Here is a 26,159-nt window from a genome sequence, read left to right on the forward strand (position 1 = left end):
AGAATCCCAGGCAATTACATCACATATTGGGAGACAACTAAAAAGTGAGAAATTATATAAATGCTTGCATAAAAATTCTAGAAGTCTAAATACTAAGATGGATGAACTTGAGTGCCTGGTATTAAACAAGAATATTGATATAATAGGCATCACAGAAACTTGGTGGAATGATGATAAGCAATGGGATATGGTAAAACCAGGATACAAAATACATAGGAATAAAAGAGTAGGTCATGTTGTAAAAATCTTAAATGAATCAAACTGTACCATAAAATATTGATGGAAAGAAATTCCATGCTAGAATAATAAGAATATAGCATTAGGAATATACTACCGACCACCTGACCAGGATGGTGAATGTGAAATGCTCCAGGAGATTAGAGTATAAATATATGTAATTTAATAATCATGGGGGATCTCAATAATCCCCATATTAACTGGGTTCATGTCACCTTAGGATAGGATGTAGAGATAAAGTTTCTTGACACTGCAAATGAGAAGCTAGTCCTGGAACCCACAAAGGGAGAGGCAATAATTGATTTAGTCCTAAATGGAGCACAAGATGTGGTCCAAGAGGTGAATATAGCTGAACCACTTGGTAATAGTGACAGTAATATAATTAAATTAATATAGTTGGGGGGGTGGGAGGAAAGAAACAACAAAGAAGTCAACCACAGTAGCATTTAACTTCAGAAAGGGAAACTATACAAAAATGATGATGCAAGTAAAATGGGAATTAAAAGGTACAGTCACAAAAGCGAAATGCATGGAAACTGCATGGAAACTTTTCTAAAACACTGTACTAGAGGCTCAAATTAAATATATACCCTAAATTAAAATAAAACTAGTAAGAGGACCAAAAAAGTGCCATCATGGCCAGAGAACAATGTAAAAGAAGTGGTTAGAGGCAAAAAGACATCCTTTAAAAATGGGAAGCTAAATCCTACTGAGGAAAATAGAAAGGAGAATAAACTCAGGCAAGTCAAGTGTAAAAGTATAATTTGGCAGTCCAAAAAGGAATTTGAAAAGCAACTCGCCAAAGACTCAGAAAACTAACAGGAAAAAACAAACAAAGGAAAAATGCTACATCAGAAGCAGTTAGGTAAGTAAAAAGAAGACTGCAAAGAGTTACAAAAGGATCTCACTAAACTGGGTGACTAGGCAACAAAACAGCATATGAAATCAATGTTGATCAATGCAAAGTAATACACATTGGAAAACATAATCCCAACTATACATACAAAATATGGGGATCTAAATTAGCTGTTACCACTCAAGAAAGAGCTCTTGGAGTCATTGTGGATAGTTCTCCAAAAACATCCGCTCAATGTGCAGCAGCAGTAAAATAAGCTAATAGAATGTTAAACCATTACGAAAAGGATAGATAATAAGACAGAAAATATCATAATGCCACTATATAAATCCATGGTACGCCCACACCATGAATACTGTATTCAGTTCTGGTCGCCCCATCTCAAAAAATATATATTGGAATTGGAAAAGGTACTGAGAAGGGCAACAAAAATGATTAAGGGTAAGGAATACCTTCTGTATGATGAGATATTAAAAAGACTGGGACTTTTCAGCTTGTAAAAGAGACAACTAAGAGAGGATATGATAGAGGACTATAAAATCATGAATGGTGTGGAGAAAGTAAATAAGGAAGTGTTATTTACCCCTTCACAAAACACAAGAACCAGGGCTCACCCAGGAAACTAATAGGCAGCAGGTTTAAAACAAACAAAGGAAGTACTTCTTCACAGAACACACAGTGAACCAATGGAACTCTTTGCCAAGGGATGTTGTGAAGGCTAAAACCCAAGGAAATGATCAATACCATGTCAATTAGACCAAATGTCTGAAAAAGACTCCGTTGAGAGAAGCCAGAGGACTATGAGACACCATCTCTTCCTAAAGGGATGAGGAATTTGTGTTAGTAGAATCTTATAGTACCGCTAATCTTGAGGGTTAGAAAACCCAAAGAAGATCAAAGTAGAAAAAATATATTAGCCAAAAATAGGCATAGCTGCTATAACCCGAGAAGGGAGCAATATGGTACCCTCTACTTTGAATCCCGAAGGACTAGTTTCCAGTGATGCTTGGTCTAGAGTTTACATCCAGTCCACTATCAGACATGTGTGACCATCTCTAAGACCACAAAACTGAAACAAAAATCTTCAATGGATGATTTTAGGGCCAATCACCTGTTGACAGGGGAGGTGACAACGAGCATTCACAAGAATTACTTGGACACATCCACTGGCAATAGTCTGACAAAGAATGAGGATCAAGGAGAAACCCCTCATTCAAGAAAAAAAAGAAATGGGATAAATAAGCTCATCCTAGTACAGAGAGGATGGCAGGTTTCAGGACCAGAGCAGGAACTGGGGGAGGATGAAGGGGGTTGAGAGTCAGAGTTACGGGAATGGATGAAGCAGCTGAGAAAGTCTCACTAAACTCAAAGGTTCTGCTGACTCACAGTTGTAATGATGAGGACTCTCATCAGACATAGACTGGCTACAAGCCCTGCTGACCCTACCTATGACCGTGACTGAGAGGTCCTAAGTTTCCATGGACTACCCTGAGCCTTTGGTGGATCACATCTCTCATTTCCATCAGCAGAGGCATAGCTCTCAGAGAGGGCCAAAGAACATCCATACACCCTTGGCGAACTACCATCTCACGTTGTTGCTAACTATGGAAAAGGGCCCTGGTGTCCCACAGTATGTACCAGTAACCATGATGATTGCTCCTCATGTCTTTCCCAATGAAGAATGGAACCAGAAGGGAAAGGAGAGGAAAGGAAATAGAAACAGGGAAGGACAACCATAGATTTGGAAGGACTGTGGCCTTCCTGAGCTCACTGAGTGTGCTGATGTCAGTTGGTTCCTTAGCCACTGTGCTTAGGTCTTCACTAAGTGGCTAACCACCCCAAACTGTGTGATGTGAGGGAGTCCACTTCCAGTACAGTGGCCAGATAAGTCTTTTAGCTATTTAATGCAGAGGAGATGGAGAAGAAAGTATTGCTATATCACAAGCGCATTCTACAAAAAAGGAGAGTCCCTTGAGGAAGTCTTGTAGCTCTTTGTATGGGATCCAATAATCCATAAATGTTCCTGTACAGGACTGATTTGGGGTGAATAAAGTCATGGTAGGAGGTGACAATGCAGGATGCCAGCACTTGCAGAGCTCCTTTGAAAGTGAAATGCAGATATTGAGTCTCAGCTGCTGTAAATTGGCATATCTCCACTAAGTCAATCTGGGGGCAGAACAAAATGGGAATATTCTGTTCCAGGCACACTCCATTGCCTGCAGCAGATTTTGCTAAAAGATATCTGTCTAGAGGGGCTCTTCCACTCAGCATCTGAAATGTTTTCCAGAGACTCAAAAAAGAAATGGAAAAGTCCCCTTTATACATATTCCTTCTAATCGAGAACACACATTCCTAGCTCCATCTGCACTTTGGAAATTGTTCTAGTATCAACATCTGATGGATTTAAATGATGAGTTAACATCATCCAAACTGGCCACAGTGACTGAGATACAGGACAGAATGACTCTTCCTGTTGTCAAGGAAGACTCTAGACAGGATTCTGAGATATGACTTCACTGTAAAGCCTCTTCCTTTCCAGAGAACTCAGGAAAGAGGGGACCATTAGAGGATAGAGAGGGACTGTTTTCTGCTTGATACAGCAGAGTCTCTCTGGAGGGGTTGACTAGATCTATCTGCCCCAGGTTGAGAGACCCATGTAATAGAACTGACCTTATGTACAGTGAGTATGCAGCAATTCCCACTTCAAACAATTCTCCCAAGGAGGCTGGAACATGTGGGAGGAAGAGAGGTGAGAAACAAGATGGTCAGATGAACTCCCCTTTAGGGAGATTTCCCACGGTATTAAGTGCTATCACAGCCAGGAATGGAAGAGCTGTGTTAGGACTGACTGATGTGGCAGGAAGGGATGGATGATTTGATGGCTTAGCAGCAGATTCATAACTGCTAGGTGAATCCTCTCCAACCAGAGTCTGGGTGGATGGCCTACAAGCTCTACCTTCATCAAAGCTCTCTTGAATGAAAATCCTCCCTCTCTTCAGATCATGGATAAACTGAGCACTTGCCTCACTAATGGACAGACAATTTTTGGTGAGAAGCCAACTTCAACCCATCCACTCACAGCATAAGAGACTCTCCCTGGTCATACTGAACTTTGGAAGGAAAAATCAGATCCCTGTTTTGAATTGTTTTGAATGCAGCAATAGCAAAGTTTAACTGTTAATGTCTGTGTTAGCAACTTTTGGAGGTGTAGAGAGGACAGTTTGAGAAAGGAGAAACAGGAAAAGTGGAGAAGGGGAGGACAGCTGCTGAACTCAAGGGTCTGTGGCCTTTCCTCAGAGAAGACCTGCACAGAAGTGCTCACAGAGACAAAAAGAATGGAGCTGTAATGTAGTTCTAGCACTCACAAATAGGTGCCAAAAATCAGTTTCAGTTCCTTTCAGGTCTTATTGGTGAGGTTACCCTATCAGTCATGACTTCCAAGGAGAGGATTTGGTGAATGTGTGTGTGTGTGTGTGTGTGTGTGTGTGTGTGTGTGTGTGTGTGTGAGAGAGAGAGAGAGAGAGAGAGAGAGAGAGAGAGAGTGCTGAAAAGTGCTTAATAGCAGTAGATTTAAAACAAACAAAAGAAAGGGATTTTTTCACACATCTCACAGTCAACCTGTGGAACTCCTTGCTGGAGGATATTGTGAAGGCCAATACTATAACAGGATTCAAAAAAGAACTAGATAAGTTCATGGAGAATAGGTCCATCAATAGCTACTAGCCAGTATGGACAGGGATGGTGTCCCTAGCTTCTGTTTGCCAGAAGATGGGAATGGGCAATGGGATGGATCACTTGATGATTACCTGTTCCTTTCATTCCCTCTGGGGCACCTCACATTGGCCACTGTCAGAAGACAGGATACTGGGCTAGATTGACCTTTGGTCTTACCCAGTATGGCCTGTCTTATGTTCTAAAAGGACAAGCACAGGCCAGTGTGGAGTGAGGTTAAATCAAACAATCTGAAGAATGCTTGGTTTTGTTATCTGAACCTATAATACTAAAACAATATGCCACAAATTCAGGGAAAGAAAACAAGCTTTTCATGAACTCATATATTGTCTTGCAAGAACTGTCAAATGCTGCAGTTTCTTTTCTGAAACTGTGGTCAGTTAATAGATTGTAGATACCCACTGATAACACCATTAAAATAAATTGATGTCACAAGTACTGTATGTATAATCTTCAAAGGTCAGGCAATCACACTTGAAAACTACAATAGAAACACTTGAAAAGTTTTAGATTGCAATCACCAAGCAGGAAATATAGTATAAGAAGTTACAGAAGATTTCAAAAGATTGAAACACACACCACAAACATATTATGCAACCGCTTAGAATACTTATAAATAATAAACAAAATGGCAGCTAAAACAATTATAAAGTAATAAGAAAGAAACACTATTCCACAGCTTGCTTTTTTCTTTTGTAAAAACTACGAACCATATAGAGACAGATAAAAAAGTCTTACACATTTGTAAGTGAAAAATAGTTTTTTTCATAGCAAAGCAAGTAGCGATTGTATTTTATTCCTGTTTCACAAAGAAAACATGCTCAGCAAGTGACCAGCACATTATCACATGAGCAGATGCATCACACAAAACACACACAAAAACGAACACTAACACCACAAAATATGAAACAAGAAAATACTTTTTTACCATTAGAGGAAAGTTTAAGTGGGCAGAATATATGAATATACAAGTGCCTTCAAATGTAATACTCGTCAGTATGTTTTAACTCATCTTTCTTCAAACATTTCATTCTTCATATTACACTTACATAATATTTTCATGGTTGAATGTACTTTGTTATGTAGATTACCAAGAGTTTCTGAAGTGTTGTGAGGGAAAGTAAAGCTGGCAGTTAATACTTAAATTCTATATTATTGTATTTACAAGAATGAAGAATTTAATTAAAAACACTAAAGCAATATCTAACAGACCATAGTTATGGTTAAACATGAAGACTATCCATTGAAGGTTAATCTTACTTGTGCAATTTGGCAAGGATCCAGACCATGTTCCATTGGCAGTACACTGTCTCACAGAAGATCCAGAAAGTATGTATCCTTCCATACAGGAATAAATTACCGAATTAGAAAATGTTGTGCCATCTATACGAAATACTTTCCCATTAGCAGTTGTTCCTGGATTACCACATTGCACAGCTATAAAATAAAATGTTAAATGTATAAGATGTTTAAATGTTAAATTACCAATAAGTTAATGCTCCTGCTGCCAGCATGTTTAAGGGATAGAAGTCTTTGGTAAAGCTGAAGATTTGGCTTTCAAATCCTGTGGACAATGTGTGATGGAGATGGTTTATTACAATTGTATATACCATAATTTATTTTTAATCTTTTCCCTTGGAGAAAAATACCTAGGAAATTACACTTAAAAAGCCTATGGTAAAAGAAAGTTATTTAGGTTGCAAAATCAAGCACAGAAAAGCTGGAAAATGCCAGATTTATGGTTACCCCTACAACCTCAATTCGGTCCATTTGTGAGTATGCATTATGATACCATCTTTAATTACATGATCACAAACTATTTTTTCCACAGGACTGTGCCTCGTTAAATGCACAGGATGGAGGCTAAAAAGGAAGAATTAACATTGCACAAGCAACTATAAATCTAGAATTTCCTAACTTTCAAGTGCATGGCTTTTCACCTAAATAAATATAATATAATATAATATAATATAATATAATATAATATAATATAATATAATATAATATAATATAATAAACAAACAGAACTAAGACAACAGCAGTCTTTATTCTGTATACATACCTCAAGGATGATTTCTAAGTTAAATGAATAATGAAGCATCTTAGATATCTTGAAATGTAAAATAATATGATGGCAATCCAGTTTGATAGTAGAGAAGGAAGAAAGCTCAGTTTTTGTGATCATGTCCCCCTACAGCTTATAAGATATTTATTTATTTATTTATTTTATTAATTACTTGGTATCAGAGTTGCATCTGTTCATCAAGAAGAATATTAAAAGCAGGTTTGACCACACTGCACCTAAGGCTGGCATTGTCCAGGCTTGCCGAAGGAAGGCAGCAGTGCTTTATGGTGGGGTGGGAGAGGGAACAAGGTCAGAAAATGCTGCAACAAGGTGGGTGGTGGGTAGAAGGCTTTAAAGGTGAAAGCCCTGGTGTTGAAAACCCCTTTCTCCACGCAGCGGGTGCTTGCACCAGGAGCTAGCTGTGAACTCGAGTAGATGTCACTGGCGCTATGAAGCCATGGCATATGGGGTTCATGGTGATGGCATGGAGATCCTTGGCTCCAGGCACATGGCTGAGCTATGAAGAGAGTTGTTAAGGACCCGGAATGCTGGTCACCGATATGACTCATCAAGATGGGGAGGTTGTTGCGGTGCATGGCATTGGCAACCCATTTGCAGGAGTCTTCGATGATCCTTGCATAGTGCAAGGGGCAACCGAGTTCATTTGGGAGGATGGGGGTTCACTTAAGAGACTTGGGGGGGTGACATGCTTTTTGGATGCTATACAAGAGGCAATTGAAAGATGTCTGGGAATCCGACTGGGTTTGTGGGGGAGGCAGCCCAGCTAATTACTGGTACCTCCTTGTGGTGGATATCCAGTGCAGGTACTCCATAGGGAAGGCATCCAGTGACTAGATAAATGGCCTGGTTAAGGACTTAAAAAGGAGGTGCTGGTTAAAGGAACAGAATGGTAAGGGGTTTGGGGCGCCTATGGTTGGAACAGCAGGGAGCCAATACCCCTTTCTTATAGCTCACCTTAACCCTCCTCTGAGAGGGCTGGATTGTAAGGACCTGGATGGAAAAAGAGGGGGGGGGGCTGGTGGAAGCCCCCCAGGTAATTATGGAATAAACAGGAGGTTACCTGCACTGTACACTGTTATCTGTCAGGTAGTCCCAAACATCTAATAATAAAGTTGTGGCCTGACTGAATCCATATCAAGTATGCCCCGTCTTTCTTTGGGTATAGCCGGACAATGTTAATTAAGCTGTCTTCTTCAAAATGAAATGACTATCTCTTAAAGACAGAGCAATCCATAATAATAAAGTGGATAATAAGAGAAAAGAGGCTCTTAAATTTTCCTCTGCTATTCAGGAAGCTTTTTTTCTCAAAAAGGGTCTGTTGGGAATTACTTCTCATTTGTGGAATCAAGATGACTGAAGTACCGTAAATGATTCTCCATAAATATCTGGTTAGGTCTTGTTTTTATGGTAATACATCTTGCTTCACAATTCTGGAGTGATTCATTTTAAGTAATTTAGTTTGGGTTTTTCATTTTCTAATAGTGAGCAAGATATATTAATCAGTAAACAAAATTTATAGTTTAATCATTTATGACATATTATATGTAGTATAACGAAATTCCACAAATAATTGAATTTCTCCTTCCACCGGTATTCATGCCTACAATAGCTATAACTAAGGATGAAGCAACCAGGAAAGCATTTGTCAAAGGAAAAAAATAATATTAAAAAAGTGAGGTCTACAGTGCTTACCTATTTTTTTCCTCCTAGGAAAAAAATATGTAGTTGGTACAAACTGGTGGAAGGAGGAGGGGAGAGAGAAAGTAATGGTTGCCTCAAAAGGCTAAGAATTTATCATCTCTAGTTACTGATTTGAACTGTACCCAGGCGACCAAAAGCCATTACTATCTTATAGCTGTTTCAGTCTCTGTGTGAAAAGATTTGTGGTCTCAAGCCAGTACCCACTGGACAAGTATCTGCATCACAAGAACTATGATATACAATTGGCATTCTGGTCAGCACTACAGAAGAAATGGCATGATTCAACAAGCATGGAAAGTGATCCATTGTCTCAGTGCTAGATGTTGTCCTTCCAGGGCAAAATAGAGGTAATAAAGGTACACTTGTAAGCAAATAGGGAGAAGACTACTCTTCCACTGCCTGTACTCTATCTGTCCTTTGGCTAAATCAAGCAGTTTAACATCCAGAGATTTCATTGACATTACATTCATTTTGAAGATATATACATAAAATGTATTTTCCTTTTGTGATTTACCTTTACACTCTGGCTGTCTTCCTGTCCACGTTCCATTTCCCAAACATGTTCTTTCTTCTGACCCATGAAGGATATAACCAACCTCGCAGTTGAAACGTACAGTACTTTTAATTTTAAAATCACTGTCTTCTCTAGAACCATGACCTGGGATTCCTGGATCCCCACAAGAACCAGCAGTGTCACCTAGAATTTTAATACAAAGATTTTCACATTAATATAATATTTGATACACTACACTACTATATCAGTACTGTAGGACTGTTTTACAGCTACTGATGTGAACTATAAGGCCCAGATTTTTAAAGGTATTTCATATTGCTTCCCATTGTTTCTCTTTTGAAAATTAGATTGGGCTCTTAAATCAGTTAGGCATTGCACCACTGAGCAAAGCAAAGCCTAAATACTTTAAAAAATCTGGGTCGAGGCCCCTTACTTGGCATTTCAAATGATTTGGTAGCTACCAATGATACCTTTGTAACCAAGATTTAACTGAAGTGTAAACAGCACACAGAAAGTATACGTTTCTCAGGTAATTGGCCAAGCTTGTGAAGGCCTTACACTCAAATTGATGGCTTTTCCATGTTTGCATTTACACATGTATGTAATATGATAACTTTTGAATGCTGCATCCAATCAATTCTGGAATTTCCAGGAATGTTCTAGGCATTAATTGCCAGAATCCTATTGATTTCCAGGGAAATCAGAAAAAAAAAGAGGGAAAGTGGAGGACAAATGGAGCCCCTGCTACATTATTAGCACAACCAAAGCTTCAAGTACTTCTGCAATTTTCTGTGGATCAAACAACAGGTTTATGGGACCAATTCACTCTTTCCAGCACTACTAGGGTGACCAGATGTCCTGATTTTATAGGGACAGTCCCAATGTTGGGGTCTTTTTTTTATATAGGCTCCTATTACCCCCCACCCCCATCCTGATTTTTCACATTTGCAGTCTGGTCACCCTAAGCACTACAGAACAATACTCCTGCTTATCCTCCAAGTAGAGTTCAACATGTTGACACCTGACTGATTTAACTCCCAGACAGAAAGAATAATGGAGGGACAGATTTGGGGGCATAAAGTAAAAGGGAGTCATGCACACAGCCCCTGGCATGGGAAAGACTGGGGTAATCTTGGTATGGGGTCAGTGGCCAAGAGGGGCAAAGAACCCCTAGCATAAGAGAGAAGGTAGCAATCAGAAAATAGGGGATTGACAGAGCCCCTGGCATTCAGGGGACAGTGGGAAATGGGGTGGAGGGGGCAATACAGATTCACACAGAGACCCTGCCATGGGGGAGGATAGGGAACATGGAGGAGAAATGGGGGCATAAAACCCCCAGTGGCAGGGAAATTGGAAGACCCTTTCCATGCTTATTTAATCCAGACATTTCTGCCCTGGGGCCAGGTGAAATGAGGGATGCAGAGAACTCCTGTCATGGAGGGGGAGGAGAATGGGGGACCTTGGAATGGGAGAAGAGAGGCCACACAGAGCCCCTGGCCTGGGGAGAAAGGTGGGAATAGGGAAGAAGGGTATGGGGCAAACACAACCCCTGTGAAAGAGGGAAACTGGTGTACCCTGGTATAGAGGAGGGATTGGGGAATATGGAGGGAAAGAGGGAAATGAGAGACCCTCCATAAGGCTAGAATGTGAGAACCCTGGAATGGAAAGATGTGGTAATGACGAGGCACACACAATTCCTGGTGGGGGGATTCAGAAACCTAGTATGGGAGGAACGGGGGGCGGGGGTCATACAGAGCACCTGATGTCAGGGGAAGCGAGAATGGAAGTCATGAAAGCAAGCGGGAATGGGAGTGCACACAAAGCCATTGGCATGTGGGGGTAATGTGGGGGTACCCTGGGTTAGGTAAGTGGGGGGCACGCAGAACCACTGGCAGGGATGAGACAGGGGGACTTGCAGGGAATCCCTGAAATAGAGGGGGACGAGGGGATGGCATACGAGGAGCTTGTGGGAGGGATATGGAGAGATGCAAAGACCCCTGAGGGGAGCAAAAAGCTCAGCCTTCCCAAGCTACAAAGTACTTGTCCCCCTAGTTTATATCATTTTATGGTACACTAGGACACACCTGAGCTAAACGGCTAATGATTTTGTATTAGGGTTTAGTTCCACAGCTTATTGTGAGAACCATAAAAATCGCCAAGGTTCTTCATTCAGAATACTTATTCGGAGATGTTCCGAGGTCACTGATTTACAGATGAATTTCCTGTTCAATCAAGTTCCTTGTAACACATGTTTTCTAATGGTACTGGAGTGCATACTTGACATTTTAATGTTATCACTGGAGTGGCAACATTGCTTCCATTGTACGTAAGCTTTAGTCAGCATTTTTCTCAACACCAACTATTTGTCATGGTTTTTAGCTACTTCCAGCTGAAAGACAGTATGCTGAATAAAATCTCATTTCAGCTGACATGCTATTTATGTTTTACAAAGTAGATGGTGAGAAAAAGTTAACAGTTTTGCCATTTCTAATATACATAGAGCAAAATAAATGTTTCACAAACAATTAGTGGCCAAGATTTTTTTTAAATAAAAGTCAAAAATCCATATTTAGCACCCTAAATAAGTGTCATGATTGGGGGTGAGGGTAGAGCTCCCAGCAGTTCCCAGTGTAACCAGTAACTTATTTGGGTGTCTAAATACAGACTTAGGACCATAATTACAAGTCTCTATTTCTGAAAATCCTGGCCACTGTCCTTTTTGATAAATATCTTTGAATTATTTTTGGACAAAAGCACAGTTGACTACACAGATAACTAAATTTAACTCTGGCCTCAGCTGGTATAAATTGGCATTCAATTCTTCAACGAATTTGGTGGACCTATACTGGCTTACAGCAGCTGAGGTTTTGGCCCAAAGACATAAAGCACATAGATTTGTTGACATTTTTACAAATAATAAAAAGTACAGTCTCTTGCAGTAACAAGGATCTAAAGGAAAATCATAATATCATTATTGAGCCAAATTCTGCTTTCATTTACACTGGTATAAATCTAGAGTAAAAACTTTAAATACAACTAGTGTAAAATGCACTTACCAGAGAGCATCAAATTATGCCTTGTTATTAGCGATAACTGGGTAAATACACAGCAGTGCCAAAATGTATGCATAAATGGGGTAAATAAAATTCTCTCTATATATAATAACCCATGCAGGTATTTATCTGAACTTAAATATCAGAGTCATAAAGACATGCAGTTATCTGTGGGAAACAGTGAGAACCCAGGGCAATCACATTTTGATCAATGAATGACAGATCCCTGGCACATATGGACTCAGTGGAGTTTAGGAATAACTGGGGCAACAGAGGTGGGTGGTTAGTGACAGAGGACAGCCCTTGCCAACCAGCCCCATCAGCACAGCAGGGTGCTGAATGCAGACCAGAACTAGCAGAGGTATTTTACCTATTTCCTCTCTTCACCAGCAGAAAGATCTTTTGAGCTGAGTAGTGAGGAAGAGTCAGATGGTGAAGCATTGGATTATTTTGTTTTGTGATGTATGGAGAACTGTATAATATATAAGCAATTTAATAAACAATAATAATATTAGTAGTAGTAGTAGTCCTCATTCTAGTCCAGGAGGCTAAGTAAATCCAGGGCTGGTTTGTGGGTTTAACCCATTCAGTATTTTGCATCCCATGTTTATCTTCCTTTGCCTGTCACAAACTCAGGAAAAAATAGCTGAATTGGGCATCTGTTAATAGTAGTGCATCTCCAGAAGGATGGGGTTCGGGTTCTGTGGGGTTTGTTTGTTTGTTTTAGGGACCTAGATTCTCTTTTACCCATAACACAAAAAGAGGTAGTATTTGGTTCAGAGAAAAGTAAAATGAAGTTAAACAGTATTGAACTGACCCCTCATTTCTGAAAACCTTCCAACATGGTAATATAGTATTGAGGTGATTAACTGAAGACATCAAGTATGAATATTTTGGTCACTACGTTTTATGCATTACACCAAAAGTGCCCTGGGTAAAGTGGTTAGGGTCATAACTTTGGATATATCCCCTACATTTTGTCCATCTTGTCTATTTAGATTGCAAAACATTCAGGGCAGGGAGTGTCTATTACTTTGTAATTGTACAGTGCCCAGCACAATGATCCCCATTCTCAACCAGTTCCTAAGTATTACCGCTACCACTATTACTGCTACTTTTATTGTGATTGAAGTAAAAAAGGGTTTTATGCCGTACAAAATTGTGTCATACCTTTTCCTTATAAATTAACCCCATTATGCGCTCTGATCTGCCATCTTTTTGTTACTAATATACAGACTTAAATCTATTTGTTAAAAAATGTCTAGGAATGATTACCGTGACCATCCAGGGGAGGTTAATCACAGTTCAGCTTGATGGAATGTTATAGTGGACTAGCAAAAAGACGATCTATTAGTGACTATTTTTATCATAAAATGACAGTAGTAATGGCTCCAATAGTGTTATGTAGACAATAATTATGTTGACCTCCTAATTGCAGGGATTCAACAATGAGTTCATGTAGACTGAGATACTGCATGTAGTATCTCAGTCTACATGCAGATACTTTCTGCCCCCACATCTGGACCAATTTTTCTGCTGGCATAATTCCATTGATGTCACTAGAGTTACACCAGAACTACACCATCAGAGAATCTGGCCTTCCATTTTTACTGAAGGTGTCCATGGCCAGACAACTTATTTAAATGCATGGCAGTGACTTTGCTGCATGTAACGGTAATTTTGAGTTTCTGCGAGTTCCATAATAACTGCTCTCTCCAGATGACACGTGTGTGATTCCTGAAAGGTATCTGTCAAAAACATCAGCTGTCATTGGGACACCTCAACTCCTACTAGCTCTGGATCTGAAGCATAATTTAAAATGCAGATAGGCAAGCAGCAGACTGCTTCAGAAAACACATGACAAACCTATGTGAATTCCTGCCTACATGTAAAAAGGGCTGTGAATACTCTCACTTTTTGTCTCTTTTTGTATGGCTTTCTAATATGCTCCATGAAACAACCTAGGCACCAGGTCCTAGTTTGTTTATGTATGTATTTATTTATGAATCACAGAATTAAACTTATAGACACTATTAGTCAGGGTTTCTCAAACAGGGGTCACCGCTTGTGTAGGGAAAGCCCCTGGCGGGCTAGGACCGTGTGTTTACCTGCCTCGTCTGCAAGTCCGGCCGATTGCGGCTCCCACTGGCCACGGATCACTGCTCCGGGCCAATGGGAGCTGTGATCGGCCGGACCTGTGGACAGGGCAGGTAAACACACTGGCCCGGCCCGCCAGGGGCTTTCCCTACACAAGCGGCAACCCCTGTTTGAGAAACCCTGATATTAGTGAAAAATAATGACTCCACATAATTTCAGGTTGCCAGAGCTAGTGGTGTTTTGTTTTCAGATCTAATATAAGTGGGTGACATTATTAAGGTTCTACCCACTTTATACCAAATCTAAGTTTTGCTCAATGTGACCCACATTTGAATCTCGGCAAATGCATAAGTATATAGAGGTTTCTCTAATAGAACTTGGCTTTATTTTTTTCCTAGATGCTGATTTGACCTCTGAGCTTCCTTACAGTATGTGTGAGAGTGAGAGAGAGAACATTTTAATTTTTTAAATTGTATATATTTATTCATTTACACTATTTTGAAGTACTTATCCCAATTATCAAATGTAATATTTGCAGAGTTGTGAAAAAAACTAGTTTTATGTTCTCTAAAATTTATGTGAATATTTTTACAGTTTAATTCTGTGTTGTCTGCACCCTTCTCTGTAGATATTTTTAAGTTTGGAGTTTTGTTTAAATCCAGAAACTCAAAGACAAATTCTCTCTCTCTCTCAACACACACACATACACACACGTACACTCTCTACTGGTTTTAAAAACTAGGTTTGGCGAATCCAAATCTGAATTTCAAATGTATAAATAGATTCAAATTCCATGCTGTTTTTCACATGATGAGCAGCTCTAATCATCATATGTAATAAGAACTGGAACCTGCTTCCATTGAAGTCAGTGGCAATACTCCAACTGATTTCTATGAGAATATACCCTGGGTGAAATTAGGTGAAAAACTATAAAAAATGAACAATCACATTTTATGTTGGTAAATGAAGATTTATGGAAGAAGAGGAACTGATGGTGTCCTTAACCACATCTACCAGCTGGATGTCTTAAGAACAGGCTTAGCCCCTGAGTAAACCCTGACTCACTGCAAATAATAGTTATTTGACTTATCACATCAGTACTATGCTAGTTCAGGCAAAGTGAGCAAGCAAGCAATCTGACTTCAGGCATGACATGCCCATTTTCTTTGTGGTCAGGCCTCTTTTTGGATCTTAACAGCAAGATCTTCATCTAAAATTATTTTAATTATAATTATTTATCATTTCTATTGTAGTGATACTAGAGATCCCAGATGAAATTAGGGCCCCATTGTGCTAGGTGCTGTACACATGTATATTAACCGAGTGACTAAAATGAAGAATTTACAGTCTAAATAAACCAAAGAAATAAACGGTGGGAAAAAAGAAATATTATTAAAAAGCCAAAGGCTATTTTGAATGATATAAAATTTGACCATAAGATTAGGATGGGAGCAGAATCTAGGATGTCAGACTTGCACATAATTTTCTGTGTAGGCAGAACTCAGGAGAGAATATGGCCCATGGCTTCGTCCTATTTCCTGAACATTAAAATAGCTATGTTCTTATAGTCAAAGCAATATAGATCTGAAAATGCTCCAAGATGAAAATATTGATTGCTGTAACTTATGTGATGGAAGTATGACATTGCCAAGAGAAAAAAATAAACTCCTGTATTTATTGAGAAGTAAAACTTAGCAAAGTTGAGAAATGGGCTTGAAGTACAACCTGAGATCTAAAAGGCCCTTAACTCTGTGTACTTCTCAGTTGGCCTATATAGGTGTACTGGACCAAACCAAAAGCCTGGATTGTAACACTCTTCTGCTTTGGTATGTTCAAAATGAGGATCTCAATTTTTGTGATTTGGGCCCATTTCCATTCAAGATGATCCACTAGTTACCATGCAAAACCAAAACAATAACATCCCATGCTTGAAATGAGCTAGAGCACTTGGGGCTTTACTGAAAGGGCAGATGCAAAACATATTTTAGACTTAACTTGAGGCCTGTGAGATCAAATCACGAGACTTTTTCAAGTTATATAAAATTGAAATCACTATCTTGAGAAAATAACGGTGCAGGAGCTCTCCCTCTGGAAACCAATATGCTTATCATCAATGTGCATATAATAAAAATACACATGTTCAAAACCAAATGGTCACTTGTCCCATCCCATTGAGCATGTCATTTCCCTTCATATTAAATCTTATTAACAAAGTTCAGTTTTCCTACTGGATTATCTTGTAAAAATAATTTTACTTATTTTTATGGCACTTCCAACAAGAGCATATTTTAATGCATATGTTTAATCTTTTATATGTTTTTCAAATAATAAAAAAAGCAAACAGGCTTCCACCAAAACCTATGGAAGTTTAAAATGTTTTCAAGACCACATTCACATACTTCAAAAGTGGTACCTGAGCAATGAGGCAGAGATCCACTCCAATGTCCATTTAATTGACATGTGCGAGATGATTGGCCTAATAATGATCGCCTTCCTGTGCAGGTATAATGAACAGTAGACCCAAATGTATACTTCTCTCCAGACAGGATCGCATTAGGAGGAATGCCAGGATGGCCACAGTCAATCACTACAATACATAATTATTGAAGATAAAAAAATATTATAATCACCGATCAAACTTCTTACATTTACCATTAGAATTCCCATATTTTATACATACATCTTGTGAAGAAGCTGGATTCTTTAATGTTAATTTATTAAATATGAATAATATATCAAGAACCAAATTCTGACACATGCTGTGAAACAGATATCTCTTGAAGGGTCATGTTAATGATAGTGTGCTTCTAATATTTCTGCTGAGATTAGCCTTAAGGTACAGGCATTTAGTGTAATTAAATATATCTATCTATCTATATACCCTAGATGTACGTATATAAAAGTTACACAAGATGCCTGTACCTTAGAGCTGGTCTCCGTAGAACTATATCTATATATTCATTCAGAGTAGAACTATTCTACTTTGGGTGCAGAGGGAGGCTATATGTAGGGGTCAATGCTAGCTCACAGATTATAAATGCATATACATGTGGCTCGCATCCACTGACCCTTAAATCATTGCTCATGATACTCTGGTGCAGCTCTTTCTAGGGGCTAGAATTGTGGCCAAAACCTTTCCCTTGAGATTCTATCTCCTAATTTCCTGATATGTGTTTATGGGGACCAGGAATTGGGCCCAAATATTTTGCAATATAAAGACCATATTTTGCCTTTAAGGCTATGGTCTGTCTTAGGAGCAATGCGGAGTCCCAAGGGTAGCTTGTGAAGCAAGTATGTCTGAGCTAGGTATAATTCCTCGGTGAGCTCTCACTGCACCTGGGAATTGAAAAGAAAGGACTATCCTTTGACAGCTCCACGTTTTCCACCTCTTCTCCACACCCTACTATCTCTGAAGCAATCTCTCTCCCTGGGAGCTAGGGATCAGGGCCTTAGAAAAGCCAATTTACACATAAGCAATTTTCCATTCAGGCTGAATTAGCTTTTTATTAAGATTGACTCAGAAGCTTTTAACGGTACACCTTTAGGGTGTGTGCTGCGTGGACAGCGGTACCTGAAAGATATTCAACTCCATATACAACACTGGTAGCAAACTCTAACTGCAACAGTGCAGAAAAGGAGAGGTAAGCTGATATTGTGTAATTACTCTGAAGACAGCAAAGAGAGAATTTCATAATAAGTAATGCTGATTACTTTTTTTCTTTTACTTGTCTCTTAAACACACCTATAACAAAATCTTGTAAGAAGCATTTGTAGAAATTGGTCAAAAATAGTATTTTACAAAGTTCTGCATTTTAAATCCTGGTAAAGCCATTGAAATAGTTTCAGAAATCTAATATGTATTAGAAAGTTTTATAAAAGTAATGGGGAAGTTATCATGTTTAGCCCAGCAGGCATCTATTTTATAAGAATAAAATAAAGCGGAAAAAAAGGCCTATGCACTACTCTGTAGAACAGTAGACACATGGATTATGCATGTCAAGGAAATAAAGGTTTGCCTTGCAGTGTTGAAAAGAAATAAAACATCAGCTGGAATTTGAAGTGGGGCACATTTTCAAGTAAGGTTTGATTGCTCTTATATTTATCTATCAGAAAAAAAACTTTGTTAAGTTTAAGGGTACATAGTGACTTGAAAGTAAAAATCCTTACAAGAGCATGTAGTTATTTAAATGCAATCATTAAAAACCCAGAGAATTCAGAGTGAAGGTTGAACTTTGAAGGAGACCAAACATTTGCACTTATGAAAATGCTCAGTGGCAAGGCATCCAAATCACCTTATTTCTGTCCTCATAACAATTCTAGCCTTGCATATCTCTCCCTCTTTGTTCTTTTACCCTTACTTTGTGTGATGTGTTAATGTCTGATCAAAGACATTTTTTCTAAGTGCTCATGAAGACTATGGCTTATAGCTGCACATATCTTGATAATAGAATAGCCACTGAACTGATTTAGTGAATTGCCACTTCCACCCTCCCATCTTCGCGTCATCATCTTCTTCCATAAGGGCTCGAAGAGAGGTATTCAGTCTATGGTTGTGGGCATATTAGATTTGAAGAAAACTGCAAGGTTCTTAGCATTGAAATTGTGCATAATAGAGCACTGGTTGAATACATACTGTACATGACTGATGCTGTATGAAGATCCTCATTCACTAAGTTTAGCTCTTTTTATTATAGCATTATAATTTAATGATCTCAGTCTTGGAGCTTTTCATTTATAGATACACTCAGTCTGTGTTTAATCACATTTGTATAATAGCTGGCATGTGTATTCTGCAAAGTGATGAGCATTCTGGCCTAAATCCATCAAATCATTTAAGCATGTGCTTAACTTTTGTCCCTTGACTGCTATTTGAAAATTAAGCATGTGCTTATGTGATTTCTGGATAAGAATGCTCAGCACTCTGCAAGTTCGAGTCCCTAATGAAAAGGGGAAAAGACTGCCATTAGTATGCTATTTTTAATAAAACAACTATAACATGAATTTTGTCTGTGGATTATGCCTGGCTGTAAAGAAGGTCAAATTAGAAGATGATTAAGAGTAAGGCATGAAACTGCTTATTATGAATGGATAAGGTTCTTTTAGAGTCCCTGGGTTTCTTTTTCCCTCAGGGTGTAGCTATGGAAACAGAGCTAAGATTATGACTTTCCTTTACATTTAACCTTAACTCTGAAATTTTTGGATTTCTAATGGCTGTTTTTGACACCTACACCATTCCAGTAATATTTTTCTGCTTCAATTACTCAAAGGGACCACAAAATTTAATGCCAGTTTAACAAATGAGAGTTGTAAAATAACTACAAACTATATAAAAGATAAGGAAGACTCCTGGAATGAAGATCATTTTTTTAAAAAACAAAAAACTGGAAGAATTGAAAACTGAGAACTGTTGTGAGAAAATGGGAAGAGAAAAATCCTGCCTAAAGAATAAATAATAAATGCAGAATTTGTTCACACTCTTCCAGAAATGTTGCCAAAATGAGTGAATTAACAACTCTTTATCTTGTTTTCTCTCTCAGCCTGATCTCTTATACAAGAGAGAAAGCGTAGTCCAAAACCAAGTCTTTGTAAAGGGACCTACAAAAAGGATTGAGGAAAAGAATCTCCCTGTACAACTCAAGGGCTTGTTGTTGAAAACCTTGCAGCTCCTATGTGGCTTCCACTACAACTTTAGAGGTCCAGTGTCAGTATTTATTGCTATGAAAGTTCCATGTAGTCAGTGCATCCATGTAGCAGCACCCCTACTGGATACACCCCCGCTCCCAAACACCTCTTGTACTGATGCACTGTACTCCCAAGGATTATTCTTCTGTGATATGCCAAAGAAGTGGAGTCTTTTTGTGTGGCCTCTCCACAGTTAACACTTTCATACACCATGTATAACAGACACGGGATACCTCTGCTGCCTTTGAGGCCTTATATGGTTATCACACATTTAAAAACCTATGTATATAGGATCTCTTTGTTTAACTTCTACCAGCACCATCTGAGTGCCTACATAGAGAGACAGAAGAGACAGTTATACTGTTTACTGCAAAATCAGTGTAAAACATAATAAAATATATGGCCCATTTTTTTATCTTACAGAAAAATACGCATTATCTACTTACTAATACATTCAGGTAGTGGCTTATCCCAGTGACCATTTGGTTGACAGACTAAAACAGAAGATCCAAATAAAAAATGTCCAGGATTGCAGTCATAAAACACCACTGTTCCATAGGTGAAATTTCCATGTTCTATTTTACTTTCTCGTATGGAATTTGCAGGGATTCCAGGATCAGAACAGTTGACCACTAAAAAAAGCGATACATTTGAAACTTATTTTTTAGATTACACATGTATAATATATTGTTTTATAAATAAATTTGTAATAGCTTTATTACTGAGGTCTGGATGCACAAAAGGATTTAGTCACCTAAGTCCATTAGGCACCTAAGTCCCAGAATTGGGATCATTATGATGTGCAAATATCCCATCAAGCCACGCAAGGCACCTAAATTTACTCGGTGCCTAAGTTTCCAGAGTAAAAGTTTCTTTGGCACCTACACATCCATCTCTGGTCATATGCAATGTTTCCTCACTCTAGGCATCCGGATGCTTAGATGCTCCCATTTAAACCCTAGAGTGATTCACAAACCAGGATAAGATGGGCATTTGGCCTAATAAGTCATGCACAGGGCATAATCCAGTAGGCATGCTCAGAAGCTGTTTATCAGATTGGGTCCCTTTCAAAATCCAGACGTAGGAGGAGAGGAAGGAGGTGGTGCCCACCTTGTAACCTAGTGATTAAAGCAGAGTCGTATTCCCTTTCTCGCCCAATGACTGTTCCACTATGGATAAATATTTAAAGAGTCAATGGACCACAGAGGGGCAGAAAGTGTGAGAATGACCCTGTAGTCCAGTGGTTAGGACATCCACTTGGGAGGTGGAAGGCACAGGGTCCAGTCCTCTTGCCACAATCACTATTTCATTATTTATCTACAGTGGAACAGCTTCAACAGGAAAGATTCAGGGAATCCCACATCGGACTGCCCCATAGATCAGCGGTTAGAGCACTCTCCTGAAAGGTGGGAGACCCCTCTTCAATTGAACCTGGGTCTTTCACATCCCAGTAAAAACTCTAATCACTGGGATAAACATGATAAGGAAAGCACCACTTCCTCCTCAGCTTCTTGCTAAAACAGTGCCAGGAGAGGGTTCACAGTTGAGAATTAATAGCAGAGCTAGGTATCTCCCTGTCTCCTGGATTTAGGTGCCTATCTCTACGAGAGGGACAGGGCTTAGCATACACCTTTCTGGTTGGCATCTCCCATTGGCTAGCTTAGGCGGGAAGATAGATCTATAGATAGGTGTCTATCTATCTCCATCTTTCACAGAAGGGAGCTCTTGTTAATGATGTGAACAACCTGGTTGGTTCTTTGCAGTCCTTAGCTTCTCCTAGATTAGTACTTTGAAGAAGTAGCTAATAATAATTTTTTTTTCATCTGCATCTGGTTAGGGGGTTGTGACCTTTCTTTCTGGATTCAGAACTCATCATGGTGCTCCATGCTCATCATCTCCAGGACAGATCATTACAATGCAGACTACATGAAGTTACCATTGAAAGTAATCTATATACTACATGCAGAATGGTACTGCCCACCCTACTTAACTGTGTATATCATCGTATTATACCTGTGGCTCTGGAATACTGTGTAGATTGAAATCCTAGTAATCTATTTCTAGGTACAACACAGGACACTGATATTTACTTACACAACCTTACACATTTTTCATCCTGGCTGTTTTAGGGCTATTTTACATACCATCACAAAAGGTGGAATTTGCTGGGTTGTTCTTGCTAACAGCCCTCCAGTAATGACATGTGATGACTGTAAACCAAGCATTTTCATTGGATGGAATAAGACATCTGGAAGCTATTTCTTCTTCTGGCCTGACTTTATTAACCTTCAAAGCAAAACTTATCTATTCACCCAGGCCTTTTATTTAAGTAGGTAGGTGGAGGGGACAGAGTGTTATTTGTAGTCTGTAGGGTGTTTCTGAGCTCTGGGCATTTTCTGTTTTCAGATCAAGTGTTTTATAGTAATTGTACATGAACATAGAGACTATGATGTATTCACTTTCAATAAAATGAAAAAAATGTATTAGTTCTACATCACTCATAAATACTGATCATTTACAGCAAACTGCAAAAAGCTCTGGTCATTGTAACAATCAGTCTGAGCACTGCTGTGATTTTCTTATAATTGAATTAGGGACCTTTTAGAAGGGGTACAGCACTTTTAAGAAAGTTATAGTGTGCACTGGACATATGGACAATATGCAAGTTTGCAGGTATTTGAGAGAGTACCAATTTTAAATAGGTATGTGGAATAATGTTATTTTTAATCCGTGCAAATCTCATGATCAAAGTCATAACTACAGTTGCTGCACCCTAAAAAGACCAGTATTGATGATCTGATGCATACACTTAGTTCTCTTGTACTCTGTTGTACCCTATGAACAATTTAAGATTTCATAGATGTGAGTAAAGTTTTCATAAATCTATGTGATCGATACATTTATTGAGCCTCTGACCCTTATAGGCAATAACATATAACAGGGAGTATGGTACATTATTGTGGAAATACCAGTACACCAAGATAATGTATTGCTATTGGGCTGAAGACCAAATATACCTGTTGCTCTTAGTACACAATGCGAGTTTTCTGTTGGGAATAAAAAAGAATAATAATGTCTTAACTACAAATAAAACATTTAAAAATAAAGTTCTGTAAATAGGTTTTCACTAGGGCTTAAGGCAGAGTGATGAATCTAATTGGAAGGAAAATGTATTAAGTAAGATGAATATAAATACACTATACAATTTAACATTCTGCATCATCCTAGAACCAAAGCTTATAGGAAATTTCTTGAAGCCCACATGATGCTGACTCAGCTGCAGGATAGCTCTTTGATGCCATTTCTACTTGGATGCAATCAGGATTTCTTGAGAACTACATATTTTCTAAGGGGAGACAATTTTTTAAATCTTCAAAACATATTTCTGTAACCCTCCAGTTCTTGTGTATCAATATATTCATTTCAAAATACACTGCTGTAAAATCTGTGATCAGTAGCAAAAGGGCTGCTCCAAGAAAACTAGGCTGTATTTTATTGGGAACAGTAGTATATTTATATTAATTGAAATGAAAAATACAAATAATACATAATACAAAAACAAATAAATCTTAAAATTTCAAGGGTATATTGACATGACAGAAGGTGATGTGGTTTTGCTTTTATGGTCTGATAAAAACAATTGCTATTCAACTGTATATAACACACTGGGACATCTCCTAGTCCCCGAGTTACGGTTTATAATATCTTTATATTGGGTTTGGAGAATGACTATTTCATTCATATGCTTACAGTGCAGCATCAGAGTTATTTTGTTTTAAGATACTGCTTCATTTATTCCCTATCCATAATAAAACACAAAACTAAAGGTGTTAATCATTTACTCTCAATGCAACATTTTAGTGCTTCCAAGAATCTTACTAGGCACAGTGATAACTGAAAGTTATCTATACAGGCCAAAGTATACATTCAAAGTTGGGCTCTTACATCTATATTTGTCCCCTATTTAAAAGAGCCATGCTTTTCAGATATGCTGCATGCCCAATGTCTCCAGTTAAGTCAATAGAAGTCTGTCTTATGAACAGATACTTTTATTTAGGTGCCTTATATATGGATTTAGGTGCCTAACCTGGGTGTTTTGTATGAGCATATTGGTACTAAGTGTCATTTCATTTGTACAAAGGAAAAGCTTCTAAAATCTGCTATAATGAAATCTGGGTTAAAGAAGTAACTTCTATAAAATCAATAATACAGTGAAAACATATGAAAATAGGCTTTTAAAAGACATTATCAGTGAGTATAAGACCTCAAGTTTAGATTTTATTTTAAAAAGGGTTTTATGTTCATAGAAATGTTTTCATGTTTCTATGTTAGTTTTAATTTCAATGAAGACCTTTTAAATTCCGTCCCCTGAATTTCGCTAATGAAAGAGAACCTGAAAATAAAAAGACTAGGAACTAAAATGAACTATGGTCTCATAGTTCAATCTGAGTGAAATGCAAACAGCAAACTAACTGTTAGGTTGTGAAAAATAAAATTAGATGTAGAAAATGTGTTCTATTTAGATACTCTAATTTTCTATTAGTAATTCCCATGATGATTTTTAAACATATATGCTTTGCTTTGACATTGTCCCTTTATTTCTTTTTTCATATTTCTTTTTCATATTCAGAGTAACCTCCAAAACTGTAAACATTTGTAATCATACCTTTACATATCGGTGGTGGATGGCTCCATTGCCTATTAGCCTGACACTGTGCTTTTGTTGGCCCTTGCATGGCATATCCAGTATTACAAGAGAAAGTCACAACATCATTGAAGTTGAAACCATTTCCACTTGTTCTTCCATAAATCGGACTACCAGGATGACCACAGCTAACAGCTAACATCAGGAAAAAATAAGAGTCAAGAGCATGCTGCTGTCACTTATCATGGTTCCATGTAATAGTGATGATTACTTAGTAGAATTCTAAAAGTCAGATCATATGAGGTACTGAGTGCCTCTCAAGAGGTATTTAAAGCTGTCAAGTCATTTAATCTTAAAGGGAACGGAACAAGGTTAGTATCTTTCAGGAGGCGTTGAGCACTTTGTGAGGATCAGGCCCTTATTTTCTAAACATGATAAAGAGGTTTCAACGAAAATTGTATCTCAAAATTCTCCTTATTTTATTTTTCTGAATGGCATTTAATCAGCTAGGAACATATGGTGCAAAAGGCTAATCATAAAAGATCTGTCCATGGTGCCTAAGCATTCAGCACAGTGCATTTCAAATGGTCATGATCATTAAATCTAAACATGCAGTACTATAGAAATACATTAACAGAATTATGAATGTCATTAACAATATAACCGATAGACAAAAGAGAAATCAATATTTTTGTCTACTTCTATTAAGCCAAGAATTTACAGTACTCACACTTCTAAAAATCTACTGTAATGTTATGGACAATTGCAGTGTTTAATGGTATGTCTTTCATTGCTACAATCCTTTAGTCAACCTCCTTGCCCTTTTCTGACGTATTGTACTGCACAATTCCACTGTGTTCAACAAAATAGCTTCCATAATTGGTTGAGAAGAAAGAAACTATGTTCACCTTCTTTGCTGTTAGCAAAGACCAGGGAGCAATTTTTTTTTTCAATTTTGCTGCTGATGTTAACCCAGTGATTTGGAAATTCCTGTTGAACTTTGTCTCATTCTTGCTTTAAAGATTATTGACAAATAAACTTGTTCCCTAATGTCCAATACTTATTTCTATCTTGAACAAAAAGAGTAGTGGCATTAATCCACTGCTGAAGGATTACAAATAGGAACAGAACAATGAAGTGTGTGTTTCTGTACTTTATTTATAATTTATTACTATTAACTATAGTAATAAAGTATTATTTTCAGAAACCTCTATCATATGTAAATCAAATGACAACTGAACAACGTAGGTAATGGGATAACAACAGAACTGGTTCCACTGTTATTAGTTGAGGTTTTTATGGCCAGGGCTTTCTATTATAAAGTTCTAGCTATATGAAAAAAGGGTATTGTCAGTAATATTAGTATAATTTCAATACTGCAATATCAATTTAACACTAATTATGAAGCGCAATTGGTATTTCCACAATTACTTTTCATATACACACTTATGAAAGGGACAAGCAGTCTCAGAAGGGACCATTCTTAATAAATAAACAAACAGAATACCAATTTTTTGCATCCTCTCTTTTCCACCATAACCCAAGTTTACTAAAAA

General features: G+C 38.1%; 1 protein-coding gene across 2 annotated transcripts in view; it reads right to left on the bottom strand.

Moving 5' to 3' along the window:
• The window catches only part of CSMD3 (CUB and Sushi multiple domains 3), a 1,158,685-nt gene that overhangs the window by 60,699 nt on the left and 1,071,827 nt on the right, over nucleotides 1-26,159 (bottom strand). For both annotated transcript variants that reach the window (XM_039525141.1, XM_039525140.1), the window contains 5 exons: nucleotides 24,625-24,798; nucleotides 20,405-20,590; nucleotides 16,690-16,863; nucleotides 9,127-9,309; nucleotides 6,086-6,262 (listed from right to left, as the gene is read on the bottom strand). In XM_039525141.1, the coding sequence (XP_039381075.1) occupies nucleotides 6,086-6,262; nucleotides 9,127-9,309; nucleotides 16,690-16,863; nucleotides 20,405-20,590; nucleotides 24,625-24,798 (894 nt within the window). The remainder of the gene's footprint in view (nucleotides 1-6,085; nucleotides 6,263-9,126; nucleotides 9,310-16,689; nucleotides 16,864-20,404; nucleotides 20,591-24,624; nucleotides 24,799-26,159) is intronic.

The sequence above is a fragment of the Mauremys reevesii genome, linkage group 2 (genome assembly GCF_016161935.1).
Source record: "Mauremys reevesii isolate NIE-2019 linkage group 2, ASM1616193v1, whole genome shotgun sequence".
Taxonomy (NCBI): Eukaryota; Metazoa; Chordata; order Testudines; family Geoemydidae; genus Mauremys; species Mauremys reevesii.